Source organism: Erithacus rubecula, assembly GCF_903797595.1.
Source record: "Erithacus rubecula genome assembly, chromosome: 1".
Classification (NCBI taxonomy): Eukaryota; Metazoa; Chordata; class Aves; order Passeriformes; family Muscicapidae; genus Erithacus; species Erithacus rubecula.
The window spans coordinates 35636464-35655855 of record NC_136658.1 but is presented as its reverse complement, the minus strand read 5'-3'; the positions used below and the strand labels follow the sequence as shown (position 1 = coordinate 35655855).

Genomic DNA, 19392 nt, shown 5'->3' with positions numbered 1-19392 from the left:
ATATGATATATAACCTGAAGTTATCAATTAGAAGGAATCAATATATTTTTAAGCCATTTTGCATGAAATTACTGTCAAGTATCACTGGATTAAAATATCAAATTTAATCCAGTTTTAAATCAGGATTAAAAGTTAGTGGTGTAAATTAATGTTTTCTTAAATGTAGAGTCAGCTCACTTTCAACACTGGTACTTTGTGATAGACCTATTTAGATATTAGTGTTGTAGTGAGCACATTATCATTTTCCAGGTTTAAACAGCATAATTCATGTCATTTAAAGTGATCATTTTGTATTTTTATCAGTTAGAGGAAGCTTTTATTTTCCCTACTAGCTGTAGGATTTTTCCCAGCCTCCAGGTAGAGCACAACCCATTAACAACTATTGTTTGGTCCATTGAGGTTTTTTATTTATCTATTTTATCCATTCAGATACAAGAATATTGTGTCAGACAGTGTCAAAGACCTTTCTAAAATTGAGGTAAATGACATCTACTGCTCTCTTCTCATCCATAAATCCAGACATTATATCAAAGAAGACTATCAGGATGGTCAGACATGATTTCTCCTACTCTCCTTAATAAATCTCCTTCTGATTCTCCTAATAAATCCATTAATTTTCCCAGATACCCTTTTCTCCTTCATGTGACCTGAAATATGCTCCAAGATGACTTGTTCCGTGATTTTTCCAAGGACCAAAGTAAATATGAGATGCCTGTATTTCCCTGTATTATTCTTTTGGCCTTTCTTGACAACATTTAATGTCCCTTGTCACCAGGGATTTCCCCCAAATTCCATGCCTTTTAAAATACAGAGTGGTGTTAGAAAGACATTGGCCACTTCTGTTCAACACTCTTGAACTCAACCCTTGATATATATATATATATATATATATATATATATATATGTATGTATGTATCTGTATATATGTTCTGTATATCCTTATGGTTTGAATTGTCTCAAATAAATTCAATCTTCATCTCCTGATGGAAATTCTTCTTATTGAGGTCTTTCACTGACACCTGGGCCTGAGGGGCTGACTGAGGCCAAGGCACCTCAGCCTCTGCTGGGTGTGCTGTCACTAAACCCCACACTCCATCCAGGAGCTGGCTCACTTTCCTCCTTTCTGCCTTTTCTTACAAGTGTGGTTGTAAAAGCTTCAGTTATTGCCTGTAGCATCCCTTAAATGTGTCTCTTTAGTAAAATTCTGCCTTTCCTGAGACCATCCAGACTTGTCCATGTGATGTTTCTAAATTTCCCATTTGTAGTATGTCCTTGCTTAAATCTCTTTGTGCTTTTCTTAGTATGAAAATTAGTATTTCTTAGTATTTCTCTGTCATGAACTCTCTCATGAAGCAAACTGGTCTGGTACACTTCCTTCCCTGTTTGGAAATTCTGCAAATTAATGTGTTCCTACAGGTGGAAGCTGTGGCACATGTAAAAAATCCCAGAAACATGGGTTAGAGACTCAGAAGTTTCTTTAAGGTTATTCAGAACAGAATCTCCTTGTTATGTTGTTTTTGTAATACTTGGTGACAGGAGGGAGAGCTAACTTACTCTATTACTTAATATATTGTTTAGTCCTTAGATGGTGATTAGAGAAGATAATTTACCTGGCATTATTGTTACAATTTATGGCACTCTGATGGATTCTATTACTACAAAAGGATTCCAAAATAACTGATACTTTTTGTCATTTTAATCATCTGTTTCTTCAATTATCTTTATTAAAGAAATGTAAAATTTTATTATGAAACAGAAAAAGAAGCCTGAAGGATAAAGATAAGTAGTTTTTACTATTCCTAAAGGTGTCTTTGGCGATGTTTCTCCTTCATATTTATGTATTTATGGAGCAAAGTATATTAGCTGGAGATTAAAGCTAAGGATGTTCAATTTCATCTTCACCACATTATTTCTGCTTTATGTAGTAATCAAAAGGTGTATAATGAAAATTTTATTTTCAAGGGTAATGGCAAGACAAACTTTTTAATATAAAAATTTTAATACAAAATTGTTTGAATTTATTATTGCTTTTGTTATGAAACAACAAAGTAGCAGCCATGTATCCCTGCTTACTGTCCTGTGGGATAGCTTGATATAAACAGTGCATCCAAGAGAAAGACTGGGGATTATGGAGTGGTGATAGTGAATATTAGAAAATACAACTCTTCAGCATCGTTGGAAGCAGCATGGTTGGCTCTTCAAGGCTTAACCACTCCTCCTGACTCTTTGCTTCACCTCTGTTCTCTGTAGCAAAAAGAGTCTTGTCCTTGGATAAGGAAACATTAATTTTTGCTTGCGTGGTTCAAAACCTTTCAGCTGTCTCAGATTAACAGATTGTTTTGAGAGAGTGAGACAAAAGGACAGAAATTCAATTGTGGACTCTTTTCTGGTGAGCCTATAGAATCAGGAGGAGACTGACTGCCAGTGGGAAGTGTCAGTACTCCTATGGTCTAGGATCATCCATTTGGAGCTCAGTATTACTGAGTTTTGCTGTATGCTTTACATTCATTTCTTGAATCCAGAAATGCATGTTAACAGCAGGTTGCATTATTTCACTGAAGAATGTCTGAAAAGATTTGTATGATAAGGTATCAGCAGCAAAGCTCAAATAAATTTACTGCAGAGACAAATAAATAACTAAAATGTCTGAGATCTGACAGCCTGAACAGGTGCCATTTCTGACCACATGGGTTGTAGTTAACTAAATGATCAAATGCATTTACACCCAATCTGGTGCATGCTACCACCAGCACAGCTGCTTGCTGGTTTTATGAAGATCACTGGACAAACTGCAGCACAAGGATGTTCCTTAGCCTCTCACACTCTGGTTTTCCTGGTGTGTTGCCATCTGAGGTGGGTGCTTAGTGAAATTACATTAATTCTGAAGATCTGCTGGGGGCAGGCAAAACACGACAAGTTCATTAACTACCACTTGGACATTTGGTTCAGAGAGAGGGAAGTCAGTCTGGGTGGTCCCAAGGAGGAGAGCAGGGGAAGAATTGCCTCATAGCTGTGTCACTGCTGCTTCATTCTTGTCCCTGTAAAGCTAAACCTGCTCACACAGTCTCCTCCTGTATTGGATTGTTGTCACACTGGATTTTGCTTAAAATGGGTGCAGATTGTGGAAGATGAAATATGAACTAACTGCACTGCCTGAATTTTGGGGTTATATAGAACACCATATATATATATATACCAGTGGTACATGCCAGTCCTTTTCCCTGGCTGTAGGTGTTTTAAGTAGCCTGGTAAGAAGACTGGACTCAATGCTGCTGTTAAATTGCTCGTTGGACTGATGTCATTCTTCATTTGTCTTTCTGCTTAAGAAGTAAAAATAATTTAAAAAACCCTTTTGGTAACAGTTTTGAAATTTTTGATGCAAAGTGCTATAAAAACTGGATTTATTTACATGTTTGTGAAAAGTGGAGGGCTCTGGGCAAGGGATGGATCTGCCCATTCCCTGAAGGCCCTGCTGTGTGTCAGGGCAGTATCCTGTGTCACCTCTCCTTTTGAAGAATAAAGATACTGAAACCATCTTCTCCTGTGTGAGTCTGGTCTTTCCTACTAACAGGACAAAGCAATCAAAAATGTGGTGGTGTAGTGTGAGGGCAAGTGATGTGGAGTACTTTATGTTTCTGTCTCTCATACTATATGTTGCAGCAAGATAATGATGAAGGAGTTTTTCATTCCAAAGGGAACAAAGCCAAACTAGATGATGTGTGTGGTTGTCCTGTGTGCAAGCTGTCCCTCTTTTTCTCTCCAGTGTGCAAGTAGAATTTATTACCTCATAGTGTAACTACAATCTGTCTTCTGCTTTGTTTCTTTTCCCATTTGGTTTTGGTTTTGAGATTGAGCATATTTAAAAGTATGCTTTTTAGAAAATTGTATTAAGAAAATTAATTTTTGTGAAGACAATCTAAATAGATTTTTTTTTTTAAATTGTCTTCTATGTGAATCTTAATGTCTCAACAGCTGAGACAAACAACACCTAAAACCCTATGTTAATTATCATTTTTAGCAAAAAAAAAAAAAAAGTAAAATTCTAATTTGCTATTATGTAATACCAGGATCTTTAACTAAAATCCTTTTTTTAAACTTCATGTATCAACATGTAAATTATTCACAAATATTCATAAGTTATTATTTGCATTTGTTTATTTGCAGATAGGTAACAGTTTCTACTTGGTCTCATATTCCTTTGTGTATATTTATCAAAACAATTTGTGTCCCATGTGGAAGGCATTCTCTCAGGGAAGGCATTATTTTTTATTTAGTTACATGAGCAACTTTTAATGAAAGCATTAAAGCTTCTTAGATTTTGACATTTATTTTTAAAAGATGAGTAGTTTCAATTGTGATGTAGGACTTGAGAAGATGATGTTACCTTGACTTGCCAGTTTTCCAGCCTGCACATGTAAGCCCCTTGCAGCCACACTGGCTGAGCCTTCTGGGGCAGTCTGTATCAGAGAAATGTTTTTCCATTCTCACAGGAGGCAAAGGAAAAAAAACAACCTTGGGCAATGCAGAGTGTTGCAGGAAAGAAGGAGAGAGTTGGAAGAAAAAGGTGCCGCATTAAGGAAGGAGATCCAGGAAACACTGCAGTAGAGGGAAGGGAAGAAGAGGATGCCAGATTGAGTGGCTGAGTGGTAAAGAAAAATGGACAGAGAGTACAGCCTGGGATATTAGATTAGGAATGAGGATTCAGGCTGATATTTTGAGTCACTGTTTTATCTATGGCAGTATTCTTGGCCAAACGTTTAATTTAAGTGTTTTAAACTCCCAGAATGGACCCTCTCTTTGCCGTATCATAGACATCTATGTGCAAAAAATACAATTTTGTTTTGTGTTTTTGGAAAGTCATATGGATGTCAGACATCCATCTTTAATTCATCAATGTTGTAGTCTGATATCTGGTCCTGGAAAAGTGGTACAAAATTTGGGGCATGCTGGCTTCCTGCAGAACAGGGGCCTCACCAGCATTGTCACTGCCTTTGAAGAGAACTGGTTGTATGTCACTTGAGACAATTGCTTTTCAACTGTGTGAAGTTACCACTCCCTAGTAATAGCCAACATTTTTTGTATTTAAGAAGCCCCCAACCTTTTTGACTAAGCCTGTTTATAAAACCTGCTATTGGGACAGTCTGCTTGGCCTGTACTTCAGATCTGGTAATGTATGTTCAGATGCAACATTGGAATACCACTGACCTGTTTTTTTTTGTCTGAATTATATTTGAATACCTAGATAAAATCTAAAATCTGGTATTATCAGAAAAATAATTTCCTTTAATGATTTTAGTGGAGAAATATTTAACAGCTTTATTATTGAGCAAAAGGAAAATATAGCAGAAATTATCATTATTATTAGCATTTTAAATTTCAAGTTTGTTTTCTGGCTTCCTAGAGATGCTTATTAATTAATTAAGTCCTACTAGAAATATGAAACAAAAAGGCTTTTTAAGTGAGCTCTGTGATTAAAGTGTCCTGATAAAGTCATAATATGCTTTGCTTTTGAACTGTCAATGGATAGGACTGAAGTTATAATCTTTACTTAGATCCATAAATCCTAATTACAGCTGTGCCCATCTTGCTCAAGGATTTACCATGCCAAATACATTACTTTCTGATAGAAATAAGGTAGCTCAATATTTGGTTACTGAAGGAAGTACTGGAATATAGTAATCACCTATTTGACTTCATCAGCAGGTATAATGCATTTAGGTTGGGTGAAAATGGCAAAACTTTGTTTTTCCCCAGCAATCTCACTGGAATTACCTCCCAACAAGCAGGTCTGGCAAGTAATTTGCTGAGTCTGTAACAAAGTGAAAAAAATGTAAAAGAAGTAGCACTACCAAATAAAGTGGGTCAAATTAAGAATGTCTTTCCACTGGGGCATCATGTCCCTTAAGAAAATCTAAACATTGTGCTGTAGCATTCCTCCCCTCAAAAAATCTCAGCTGACACGAATGTGGGACTACATAGCTGAGAGAGGCTGGAGAAACCATAAATTGTAGTTTTTGAGATTAGACTGCAGAGTTTAAGGTAGAAGCAATATGATGCTACCTCTTGTTATCTCTGCAGAGTGCTTTGTTCATATGGCCACTCCTCTTCTATTCAAGCCCAAAGATAATTGAACTGTTGACCAAAAAAAAAGAAGTGTCTTATTACTAATGTAGAACTTATTTCAGCTGAGATTCCCAGAGCATCCAAACCAGAAGGTTTCATGACTGCTGATAAAAAAATCAGAATTTCTTCTTGACATTGTGTTTTTGAAACCTACAAATGGCTGGAAAAATCAGGGTTCCTATCTGTAACAATGCCCCTTGTTTGCTTCTGGAAAAAGGAGCCCTTTCTTGACTCATGAATGCATTCTTTGGTAGGTAATAAACATGCATTGTATTTCTCTTAGCTTGTTAGGGAATAAATAAGACACTAATTAAAACCTTGAAACACTTTTCCAAACCTCCTCCCACAGCAATATCCAGATTCATACAAAATTGCATGAGTCAGATAAACGTTTGATGAGATTCAAATCAACACACAGCATTTTGTTTTGCTGTAACTTGAAGCAATTACAACTGCAGTTGGATTTTTTTTCCAATTAAAAAATATGAAACATAGTCTCATTATTTTAATAAAGCAGAATGTTTGAATCAAAACTATGAACTATAAATAAATGAGTGCCTTCTAAACTCTGGACACATGTGGAAGTGAAAGAGGTCTATTACAGAAGTTGAAAATCTATATTTAATGAATACACCCACTACATCTATTAAATTGGCAAGATAATAAGTGTGCAGCCCTCTCTTTTACTTCAAAACAACACATTCAACATAGTCATGAGCTGAGAGTTTTGCCAGATGTTGCAGATACACTTCAGCTGCACTTTTCAATTACTTTTGGACTCTGTATGGCTGTGTAAGCATCACACTTGCCAATCTGGTCTGTGTGCTCATCTTGTGTTGTTTGTACATTTATGATGCCTACTCCTGTGGCTTGAACATTTATGGCTGCAAAAGTTACAGTATTTGGTGACTTTTATTAACTTTGGCATCATTCCTTTCTCATTTCATTCAGCTTTGTCCTGGATAATGCATAAACGTGATATTTCCAGTCTTCAAATGTCACATCATGTAATGGAGAAAACTGTTTGGCATTGAGTAGGTCCATCCTAACAGTGGGAGAAAATAACTTGTCTTAACTATTTTTGAGTTCCAGGGTGTTTCTAAGGTTTCCACTTCTGTCTCTCCCCTGTCTTTCTTCAGCCATACGGTGTCTCTCATATCTCTGTAGAATCCCAAAGTGTTAATAAACTATAGTCATCTCAAGCAGGAGCAAGGTGATTGTTTTTGGGGGTTTTTTTAGTTTGTTTTTTTTTTTTCAGATCTGTGCATGATATATTCCTTTCAAATAGAATAGGCTAGAGGATGCACTATCCCTCTGCAAGTTTATACCTTTTAGTCTTAGCTCCTTTTTATGTGAGAACTCTATAGTAAGAAGTTCCACTAAGATGTGTAGCAAACAGTTGCCAGGTAGTAGTGGGCAACTGTTGTGTTCTGTAAGTGAATTTTGACTGTATTTTCCAGTGCAGTTTTCCCCAAGTTATTCTCAGTGGAGAACATCAACAGGAACATCATTTGGGTATGCTGCCTTTCATAATCAAAGTGTGTCAGAATTTGATGCAGCTGTAAAAGTAAAGACACTGAAATAGAAAGCGCAACTTCACAGTTTTACATTAAAAAGCTAATACACACCTTTTGGTTTTCATCCTCACATGCTATGTTGAGATCTCCTTCTTGCTTGTTCCATTTGTTCATTGCCATAAACACTGTCTGAATAACATATGGTCAGTGAAGTTACTCTAAAGCCAAACATGCTTTTATTTTGGCTTCAGAGTGAAGGGAGTTGTGGAAGAACCCAAACATGTGGCATGGTATTTTTTGTGTGCTGGTGGCTTTTACACCTCTTTTCCCCTTCACCTTTCTTTGTGATTGCTTCTTTGTCTTGATGAGATGAGGTAGAAGGAAGGATGCAAAGAGGATGATGCTGTGGATATTTACACTAATGTCTGATAGTTGAAAGGCAGTATATTCATGGAAGGGAAAAAAGACATTTCCACCACGTACAGGGGTCATATAGAGACTCTTGAAAGCTGTTCTCTAGTCCAGGACTGAAAACATGACACGACAACTGGAGTATCTGAGTCAATACCAGGGGCCTTGCCAGCCAAAGCAGTTAAAACCAGAAGTGTTTCTGGTCCAACATGACAGATTCTGTTTCTACAACTGTTGTAGTTTCAGGAGGTGGGACTGGCCAAGCTTGAAAGGCTTAGTGAGCCTTGTGTTCAGACTCCTCTTGGCAGGACCAAGTTCTGACTTAGTTAACTATTACAGCTATTACAATGAAGTTTTACAAACTGAATGCAATTGTACAAACCAAGATTTTTCAAGTTTGTAGGTAAAAGTCACTTAAATGTCCATGTGACTGCCTAGCCATCAGCAGGCTTTGTTCATTTTGAATAATTCTATGTGATTTTTAGTTTATTAGTTATACAAGTTAATAGACAGTAATATATTTTTGCCCACTGTCTCCTGGGCAGCACGCGACAGCCCCTTCAACTCTTCCTTGGCTTTTATTCTTTCATCCTAAAAATCTATTGAAAACCAAGTAAGTAAAACACTTCCTTGCAATTTCATCTTTGACTTCTCTGTGATTTGCAGGCCAAATCTATCCTGTAAGTACAAGAACACTTCAGCTTGATGCTCTGTCAGCTCATGGGGAAATTCAGAATTGAATCTTGGTCTCTCAGATGAGCACAAAGATTCAGGTTACTAACAAATTTGTGCATTCATTTGTGCACACCACATGGAGCTGGAAAACTACTGAATGATGTAATCTTTTAAAAAGCCTGAACCACTTCATTATGTGTTTGTTGCAGTTTTATTTCTCATGAGGACATTGAATCTGAAGCCACCATTTCTCCTGTTGTGTTTTAGGTGCTGTAGCAGTTCTGATCCCTCGCCTAGACCTGGTGATTTCTTTTGTTGGAGCCGTCAGCAGCAGCACTCTGGGACTGATTCTGCCACCTCTGGTTGAAATCCTCACTTTCTACAAGGAAAGCCTAAGTTTATGGACAATATTTAAAGATGTTTTTATAGCTGTTGTTGGATTTGTTGGATTTTTAACAGGGACATATGTGACGGTTGAAGAACTCATTTATCCTGCGTCCACAGTTCTTGCTAATGCAACAGGGATCATTCCTGCAATTTTAAATGCTACAGACTTGGTGGGTTAAAGTAATTAATCAGGCACTGTGAACTATTTCGTTCCCTAACAAGAAATTCTTGACTCAGGACCTGCTTTCAACTACTGGTACTGTGTAAAGAGGTACAGTTTGTAAGAGATGTAGGATATACATGTGAAAATACATTATTTTTTTAGAAAGTAACTATATATCTCTTGTGGACTTTGAATGAAAAGTTACAAGATTTTGTTTAGTTTATCAAAGCAATATTACTTTCATGCAAAAACATTCAACATCACACATGATAAGCAATTTATTTTTGTACATTTTGTTACCTTGACCCATTTTTTACACAATTGCGTTATCCTTGATTTCACCTATAAAAAAGTATGAAATACTGTATTTTTTATTACCTGTGGCTAGAAGTCTGTAGACTTGCATATCTATATTTCTATTGGAACATATAATAATTATTTTTGCATTCTTATGTTCTGCCTTAAATAGTACCTAGCATGCCCTTTGTGTATTTTTGCTTCATTTGTTTATTTTGAAAGAAAAAAATAGTAAGTTCATAAGTAGGTATCTGGATAGAAATTAAATTTTGTTTAGCAAGCCTGCATGCTGAGTCCCCATGTACAGTCCTGATTTTCAGGGTTCATATTTGATTTTCTGTCTCACACTTCATAGATGACTTTCACTCCAAATGTTGAGGCACTATTTTTGGTATTGTTTTCTAAAAACCCTATAATTTGTGCAATAACATAACTTATAACATAGTCATTCCTGTTACAAAAAACCAAATTTTTCTAAGGAATATTTTTAATCATAACATTCCCCTAAGAAACATGCTATGCCAAAATCTCTCCACTGTAGTCATACAAATTAAGATAGAAATATATGTAATATTTTGCCTGCCTTCAGTATATTCCTCAGAAATCTACCATTTGGTAATCTACCATTTGGCATGACAGTGCTAGAGTAATTTACTGCTAAATATATCTATATTTATATTTTCTCTTAAGAATATTTTCACTGTCATCTACCATCTGGTGACTGTAATGAGCACTTTTATCTCCATGTCGATGAGGGCATTTCTGATAGGGATTTGTTATAGCATGTAGTTTAAACTGCATGTATTTTTTCAAGCAATAGTTCTGAGTAATGCTCAAATTTTGATTTTAGCATGGACAAAGTTAAATACCTGGCAGGCACTTGGAAGGGGAAGAGTCTCTGCCTGTGTGATACCACAGAATAAGCTTTTCTTATCGAAGTGCCACAGTGGAGCAAACACAGGTAGTTAGCAGAGAAGAAAAAAGGTAACTTCAGCTGTTCATCTTGAAGGTTTTTTAGTCTTTAAGCTGTTTTCAAAGACATTAAATCTCAGTGTTTCCATCTGTTTCATAGTGAATCTGTTACTTACCTAACCCATACACTACCCACTGATAGAATATATTTCTGTGCAGCATTTTTTACTTGACATTAAATAGTTTTGCAAGAAACATCTTTAGTAGGACTGAGAGGATTTAAGTGCAAGTTACTTTTCCTCTTGGTTTTTCATCTTTCTATTTGTGTATTGGGAGAAAAATGGTCTTTGAAGTCCATTCATATCTGTTCTGCTTCAGTTGTGTCCTGGGGAGCAGCTTCTGCCAGGGTGCAGAAGCTCAGGGTTTGGTGGTGACTGTCAGGTGAACATTGCCATTGCTGAGCTGGTACCTACAGCCTACAGAGGTGGCCCTGGCACCCAGGGAATGTCACATATCCTTGTGAAAGTCAGATAGCTTGTTCAGAAGCTTGCTAGGTTTAAGGGTTCTAATCTCAGCCATCAGACCTTAGAAGGGCTGGCCTGAATACAAAGCCATGCACGTCCCCCTGCTGTGTCTGACTGCAGTGCTGCCTGTCAAGGCACAGGTTTCAGAGCAGCAGTGGCCACTGGCTGAGCAGGTATGAAGGAGTGTTTTAATGCAGTTGGCCAACGTTGCCAAGTCTAACAATGTTTTATCTTTAGAATACTTAAAATGTTTATTAAGGTATTTTGCACAATATCAATTTTCTCCTACAGTGTAGGATTTTTATAATTTTAACACTCATACAGCGCATTTGCATGGCCTGCTCTTTCAGACAGAAGGAGTCAGGAACCTGAGTGTCCTACTTTGGATAAGATTAAAATGTCATGTGGTGAAAAACTAAGTCTGACTAATGAGAGTGTCCTGTGAAGCATTGCCAAAGATGTAAAAGAGAGGAAATTCTGATAGAAATCTCTTCTGAGTAAGACTGTTCATTCAGCTTTTAAAGTGCTGTAATATTAGTTGCAAGTTAAGAGGCAGGGAGTGAAACTAAGAGATTTCATAGGTATGGTTTACATTAAGGTAAATATTTAAGATGGAAATGTACTTTAGCACAAGCTAAATTAAACTGAAAAATGTGTGATTAGCTTATGTTCCTGACAAGGAGCAGAAAGCTATTGTATTTATATACTGTACATGAACTTGTATTTTACAATGTAATATTGTTAACAGTTTTAATGTAATTTAATCATTAGCTGCACTACAGGTAACTGGATTATTTCTTTGTCTGTAACTGTTTGTCCTCAAGTACTGGGCAAATAAGAGGATGGGTTTGCCTGATGTTCTGTAAAACTTTAATCTTCTGTATCAATAAACTACAAATTACCCTGCAAACTCAGTGTTATCCTGCCTGTCACCACTGCTTCATCACTAGAAGAAACAGCTGTCCTAATGCAGAATTTACCTTTGAAGTTGTCCAAGGTGATTGATGTGACACTCACAGGCAAGCTCCAGAGATGATTTTTCTTTGATGATCAATCTAATTTTAAAGTCACATAGGCACTTCTGAAAAATCCCACCTCCACTCCAAGGGTTTTCATGAGGGCACAGTTAAAGTTAGGCTTCTGCATCTTCTTAGAACTGCTACAGTAAGTTAATTTATAAATGTAAAAAGAGATGCAGGTATTCCCACTGAAATCCCAGTTCCTATTTAGAAAATAAGAAAGAAAAGAAAAATCCAGACATTTTAAAATTGGACGAGCCTATATATATTTGCTCTGGACTTAGCCTTATCTATAAGGATGGAGTGCTGTCTCAACATGTTGAAGGGAAAGTGTTAACTTGGGAAACTCTTGACTAGAAGTGAGGACTGAGATTAGTTGATGGACAGCCTAGGAGATTCCAGTTTCTCTCAGGGAGAGTGAAAGGCAAGAGGGACATAACAAGAGGGAAAAGTTACTATTTTAATTACTTCAAAAAAATTCTATATTAAAACATTTTCTATTAAGGACTAGAGAGGCTGTATACATCACTCACTACCATTCTATAATTGCCGGAATGTATTATGAACCTTGTCAGACTTCCTGTTCTGCTTTAATTTATTTGGCTCTGTATGGATTCATCAGTATTTCTGCTGCTTAAAGATTTCTGAAGTGTCAAACTATTCTCTGGTACAAAACAAGCAATACAGATAACATCTGTTCAAGTTCATTTTTCACATGCTGCCATGGGAGAAACGACTGCAATATCTTGTTAGGGTTTTGGGAAGGGAGGGAACTTTTGGTTTTGTGTGTTATTTACAGATGTTTTGGCCATCCTGGACCATCTTAACATGACACAAGAAGTGTTGAATCTTGCCCACAGTTAGCTGAGTTACCCTCCAGACTCCCACATGGTTCTGATTAGTGTAATGTAGGTCTGTGAACTGACAAAATCTCTGTACATACGTAATGAGACTGGTCTAAATATTAATTTGAACTCAATATTAGTAGCTCAATGGTTTCATCTCCATTGGGTGAGTAGCATCTGATAGCAGTAATTTTTTTACTCTTGGTTTAATTTGTTTTTTCTTAAAATGCTTTTATTAACAATTAAAAAATTATCTCAACTTACAATTCCATAGATTCACTTCAAGCAGACAGTGGCTGAGGTGTAGAAAGCAGCATCTAAGTAGACTTTCAGTTTGAGTTCAGCAAAAATGTCTCTGCATGTAAAAGGAGGTGCCTCTCAAATTACAGAAAAAGAGTCTGCAAGGCTATATGGCAAAGCACTCATCTCCACAGACACAAAGGAGCACAGAGGCACAACTGTGAGTGGATGAACCCCACATCAAACAAATTCACCTTGTTTTCTATTCTTACAGGATAAGGGTTCATTTCAAAGGAGCAAGTTTCACAGGTTGCACCAAATGATTAGGAGTCTGTCTTGTAGCATGGCAAGGAAAGGGAGCAGAGGCCATTGGTGTGGCTAAAGACCAATGTCAATGCAAAGGAATGGAGGAACTGAAATATCCTCATAAGAGAAATGTAGCCCCAACCTGGCTTCTTCTAGGGTTTTCACAGCACAGCTATCAGTCCATGGTCCAGGTGAGAAAATCACCAGAGAGGGTTGACTGGGGAGCATCTCTCAGGATCACTGCATAAACTGAGAGCATCACTCCTTAAAGGGGCAAGGGAGTACCCTGTAGGACATATGATAAGTGTATTTTGGGTATGTACAGGTCTTGTAATGGGAATTTGGAGTAGCAGCCAAAATTGGGAGAAGAGATGAATCAAAATGTGTTGGGGAAAAATGGAATTTTATGGTTCTGTGAATGTAGAGATAGAAGGGTCCAGTCAATCCCATATGAACTGGGAATGGGTAATGCAGGTGTCAGTCTGTCCATGTCCTGTACCTGACCAGTGTAGTCTCTCTTGCCTTCTCACTAAACTAGAACTGAATCCAGCTGTGCCTGGCTCCTCTCTCTGAAAAGGAGTTTAGAAAGCAAGGGCATCCTTTCTGCACTTTGTGACTCAATGGGAGGGCTTCTTTAGTAAACTTTGTCTGAAGCTTCCACTCCCACCCACAACAATGTCCCAGTACTTCCCCTGGAGGGGAGTTTCCACACCTGAGCCAGTTGTATAAGGGAGAACATTGGCCTGATAAAAAGCATTATCACACCTCGCAGTATCTGCTTCTTACTGGCCTCTTACCTGGCTCAAACCCTGGCTTGGGGTGTGTATACACACATGGTCATGTGTTTATCAGGAATATGTGCTCAGCCTCACTGTGTGCTGGACATGAACCTGTGGCAAGCCCTCTTCCTTCCTGCTAGCAGCTTTGGCAGCTCCTGACAGACCCCCCTCATATTTCCTGAGAAAACTAGTTTTTCTGGGGCTCAGCCTCATTGCCTTATACTGCTGAGCTTTGGCCTTTCTGTCATTTTGCAAATAAAAGGTACATGTGCCCCGCAGCACTCCTTTTCCTTAGGCAATATTTTCTTTTAAGAAGCTCAATTGCTTCTTAAAATTTGTGGATGTGGCATTTTGTGAGATGTTTTTTATGATGTCTCTGGATAATTTATGCTGTACGATACTTGTCTCTTGACCTGATGGATTTATTTGACTTTGAATGAGTGAGGTCAAACTACTGAAACCAGTGAAGTCCTTTCAGTTTTGTTCTTACGTATGCACTCAGAAACAAAGTTTTATTTTGGGAGCATTCCCATTTATATTTTGTATACTTAGGGAGAATTGATTATTCTATATTTTAGTTTTCAGCAACTTTCCAAAATTCGAATAATCTTTAATGTATCCAACCCTCTAAATGTTGACATATAAATGCCATTGGAAATTTCAGAGTTTATTGATTTTTTCATCTTCATATCTAATATAATGTCTCTGCAGAACAGAATATTTTTTTTGTTGGTTTCAATTGCCAGCCCTGAAAGACCAAAATCCTGGGAAACCAAGGCCACTGCTCTTTTTTCATTCTTCCCCAGGGTTAATGCAATCATTGCGAGGATTTGTTAGCATCATTTGTTCTACACCATCTCCTCCAAAGCCTATGGCACCGTTACTGTGAATGGATTCATGTTGAATAATAAATTAATGGAGCAATTCTGGCCCACAAGATAGAGAATGCATTTGTTCCTACTGCTGGGTAGGCTCCAGAAGGTGTCAGCCTTAGTAAATATGACCCAACTATATACAGGAATAAGTTCGTCAATGGGAACTTAGCCTCTTTCACCTCATCAGCCTTACAAGCCATCCTTCAGAGAGTACACAGCCTTTACAGCACAGGTACTACTTTACTTTAATCTCCAAAACTTTACTGAGAGTATTTGAATGGATAGTTGGATCAGATTAATCTCCTTGCTTTGCCTTCACTTGACAACTCTTTGTTGTCTCTGTTAGAACCCATGGTGCATAGGCTACCTCTGCAGGGTTATTGCATCTGAATGCTCTCTCTCCTGACTCTCTTCAGTCCATGGGCAATTAGGTGTCTTTCCAACCTAATGTTTCTCTGTATCTGTCACTGGGAGATTCCTTACTTTTCGGTTTTTTAGTGAATTCTCTGACATTTAAAGTTCCATATTTCTGTTTTAATTGCTGAACTCACATCAGCTTGGTTGAAAGGATGTTTTTATATTTAAAAGTAAATACATTTCATATGCATGTTTATTAAAATTACCCATTCTCTTCCTAACTAAGCTATTTTCCTGGAAGTCACTGCTATGTCTTGCATCCAATGACCTTTCCTGGCTCAGAATGCAAGGCTAGGTCTGTCCCTGACTCTCAATTCTGGACAAAGTCATTCTACTCATCATTGTGCTGTGAGCTGTTGTTTATGCTCTGCCTTGTGTCCACCCAGCCCCCAATACCTTGTTCATCAAAACACCTGTCATAATCATAAAAGCATATCTGAATTATATTTATTGTGAATCTCAAATTCCTGCTTGTTTTATTGAACCCAGGTGTCACAGCTGATTTTGAAAGGTGAGAATATGGAGAAGTTTGAGGATTCAGTTGATAGTGATTCTGATAAGCAAATGTGCCTGTGTCCAGTGGAGTTACCCAAGAAAAAAATTATGTGTATTCAATTCAATTCAACCATGAAAGAAGCCTCTCAGGTGCATCCTTGATAAAATCTCCTTAAAACAGCCATGGTCATGTGTGCAGCACAGACCCTCCAAAGGTTGTTCACGGGGGCTGTATCTCAAATACCTAGAGGTGCCCTCCAGTCTCCAGTCACTCAGTTCAGAGACCTGGCCAGAGTGGGCCATGGCTCTCTTCTGGAAAACACAGTGTTTGGGAGGGGTGGTGGGGTGACAGCAGCACTGGTGTGGACCATGTCTGAGCAGAAATGCAGCTGAAAAACCTGAGATGAAGATCCAGGCTGGAAGCTGGAACACCCTTCTGGATATAGTCCAAGGGCATGGGGACACCCCAGGGAGATCATAGCTAACAAGACCTCATTTGCTGTTGGGAAAATCACCAGCTACAAGCAGTGGCCTCAGCTCTTCCCTGAGGCCTTTATAGGCTTCTTTGGGACTCACCATCTGTCCTATTTTCTACAGCCTCAGACTACATGCTGAAGGTGTGCCTTGTTCACAAAAATCCACACCAGTCAAGCTCTTGTTCTTCCAGATATTTCCTTCCCCCTCTGTTCAGCAGTTTCTGTTTCCATCAGATTCAGCCAGCTCAGCTGATTATCTTTCCTCTTTGCAATTGCATTTCTGCCATATTACATTTCATTTCAATAACATGCCTCGCCTGGCACTGTCACATGCGGTGCCAGTTGTTATCACAGTTTCTATGGTTCTGTCCTGCAAATGTTGGCATCTTCTTCTGGAGGCAAAGCTATAGTTTGTAAGAAGCTTCAAACATTTTATTACAGAACTTTTTTCCTTTTTTTTTTAATCATAGATGCAACATTTCTTAATTAAAATGGAGCAGAATGACCCTTCTCAATGCCCTAAATTATAATTCTCTCTTTTTATATAGAAGAGGGCTATGGATCTTGTGACTGCCAGAGGCCAGGCTGGCTTCACAATTCTCCTACAACAGTCATGTTGTTCAATTCAATGACAAATGATCCCTTACAGTCACTGCAATGCCAGCAAAATTTGCTGCAGCAACATTATTTTCCCACTGTAGTTTGTTTCTTTTGGGGCTTGGGGGAAGAAATGTGCAGTTTGTCCTGCAGTGAGGTCAACGACCCTGTGGCAGCAAACAAGTCTCTGGCTTGCCTGGAGACTTTACTTTAAACTGTGTATCTTCTGGCTTTGCAGTGGTTATTGACTGACATATTTCAGCCCTTACTCTCACATCTCTGTATTCATAAGAGAAATTGGTTGGGGTTTTTTCAGGTTTTTTGTTTTGTTTTGTTTTTGGGTTTTTTTTTTTTTTTTTTTTTTTTTTTTTTTTTGTTGGTTTTTTTTTTTGGTTGTTTTTGGGGGGTTTTTTTTTTTTTTGTTTTTTGTTTTGTTTTTTTTTGTTGTTGTTGTTGTTTGGTTTCGTTTTTTTTTTGTTGGGACTGTATGGTTTATCTCCCCCTTTCAATGTTATTTTAGAGTTAGCTGAAGTGATATGGCAAGAGTAGTAGTGATGTTCAATAAAAAAAGTGTGAATCAAAAGAGAAAAATGTATAAAGCCATCACAGTATTCTGAAATCAGAGAGTAAAATTCTTACTAGCACTGAAGACAAGGTGCTGGGCTCAACAAGCAAACATAGCAAATAAATCTATTTCTCTCAAGAATATACCTGCCATAATGTCTGCAGTGTTCTCAGTTACAGGCAGCTCTAGCTCACTGTGAATTACCTTGGAAGCATCTCTGTAAAATAATCTCCAGCGTGCTATGCTTTGAGGAAATAATTCAGATCTGTATCAGGGTTTAGCTCAGCATACTAGCTAAGCAGGTGAGAATAACTGATACCTGTTTTCCTGTATTCTTTCTTCTTTCCCTTCTTCTTTGCTGCTGAAGGATGACACTTCAAGAGCAATAATACAGTGTATTCCTATCAAAAGATCAAAACTGGAGGGTCAGTGACCCAGAACTGACTGCAGTACAAGTTCCTTTTTTGCAGTATCCCAAGTCAGGCATTCAGGTGAGATCCCCAGGTGTGATAGCTGCTTTGGAGAGCCTTGGCTCATATCAGCACATTCATTCTTAGGAAGGGACCACCCATCAGGGGGTTATGGCAGATGTTCAGTGCTCTGCACACACAGATGTGGGTATGGGTGGCTCACTTTGGACAATGTTTGCTGAAAGTTACAGGTATTTATTAGCTGTTGCCTTACCCATGCAACAACTCCTCCCCTGTAGAATAGTATATAAGAAATTATGAGGGTATTTGTTATTTCATGTTCAATTACCTCCATCAAAGTTTGGCACAAAACAGGATTTGATTGATCCATGTCATGAGCAGATATAATTTCTCTGCATTATGAAACACCTCCCTAGCACTTATTTTTATCTTCCTCTTTAGTTGTTTGGGGGGTTTTGTGTTTGGTTTTTATTGTTTTGTTTTTATGTGTTTTGTTTGTTTGTTTGTTTTGGTTTGGCTCTTGTAACAGAAAATTACGACATCATAGAAACTTTTGATAAGACTCTCCTATTTTTTTCCTTTTTTCCTTTTTTTAATTTCAAGAATTTCTCTTTTCACATATTGCAGGACATTCCAGACCCTGAGGTACTGGCCAAATGCTAAAACACTTAAAAATGTAGACTTTGTAATGTCTCATTTCTTGGTCTTTCTGTTCTAGAGAGACATAGGGAGAAGGCTCTGGAACTGAAATGTGAGATCTAATGGTATAAAAGACTAAATTTCACAGTCAGACAGTTGTAGTGTCTATTCAACACTGAAAGGAACAAATTATGACTTCTACCTGACTTTTTTCTATTTTCTTCCTTCTTTCTCATAAATATTTATGGTCTTCTTAGCTATTAATTTTGAGAAAGGTAAATTTATTACCTCGGGGTGAGTTTAATTTTCATTTATTTGGCAGTTATCTATGAGTAATATCTGTGTAAATGCACTCACCAGGTCTCAAAAGGCTGACTTTCCATGAGGTTCCTCCTGGCAAGAAACAAACACCTTCACATTTTTCCTGCATCATCAAGTGCCTCCAACAAGATCTGCACAGCTCTGCTCCTGAGATACTGGATCCAAGCCTCTCTGGGCAGCCTGAGCCACCTTACCAGTCTCATAGTGAACAGTTTCTCTTTAAAGCCATTCCCCCTTGTTCTAACACTAGACACGCTGCTAAAATGTTTGTCCCCATCCTAAAAGTCCCCTTTAGGTACTGGAAGGTGCTGAGGTTTCCCTGGAGCCTTCTCCAGCCTTGGAAGCTGTTACCCAGTCTAATACCTCTTTCTGTCAGCA

The 19392-nt window shown here is 37.9% G+C and overlaps 1 protein-coding gene across 4 annotated transcripts in view; it reads left to right on the top strand.

Moving 5' to 3' along the window:
• Window positions 1-11365, top strand: part of SLC36A4 (solute carrier family 36 member 4) — an 81844-nt gene extending 70479 nt beyond the window's left edge. For all 4 annotated transcript variants that reach the window (XM_079317105.1, XM_079317107.1, XM_079317106.1 and 1 more), the window contains one exon: window positions 8994-11365. In XM_079317105.1, coding sequence (XP_079173231.1) covers window positions 8994-9292 — 299 coding nt within the window. In that variant the 3' untranslated portion in view covers window positions 9293-11365. The remainder of the gene's footprint in view (window positions 1-8993) is intronic.
• Window positions 11366-19392: the final 8027 nt, after the last annotated feature.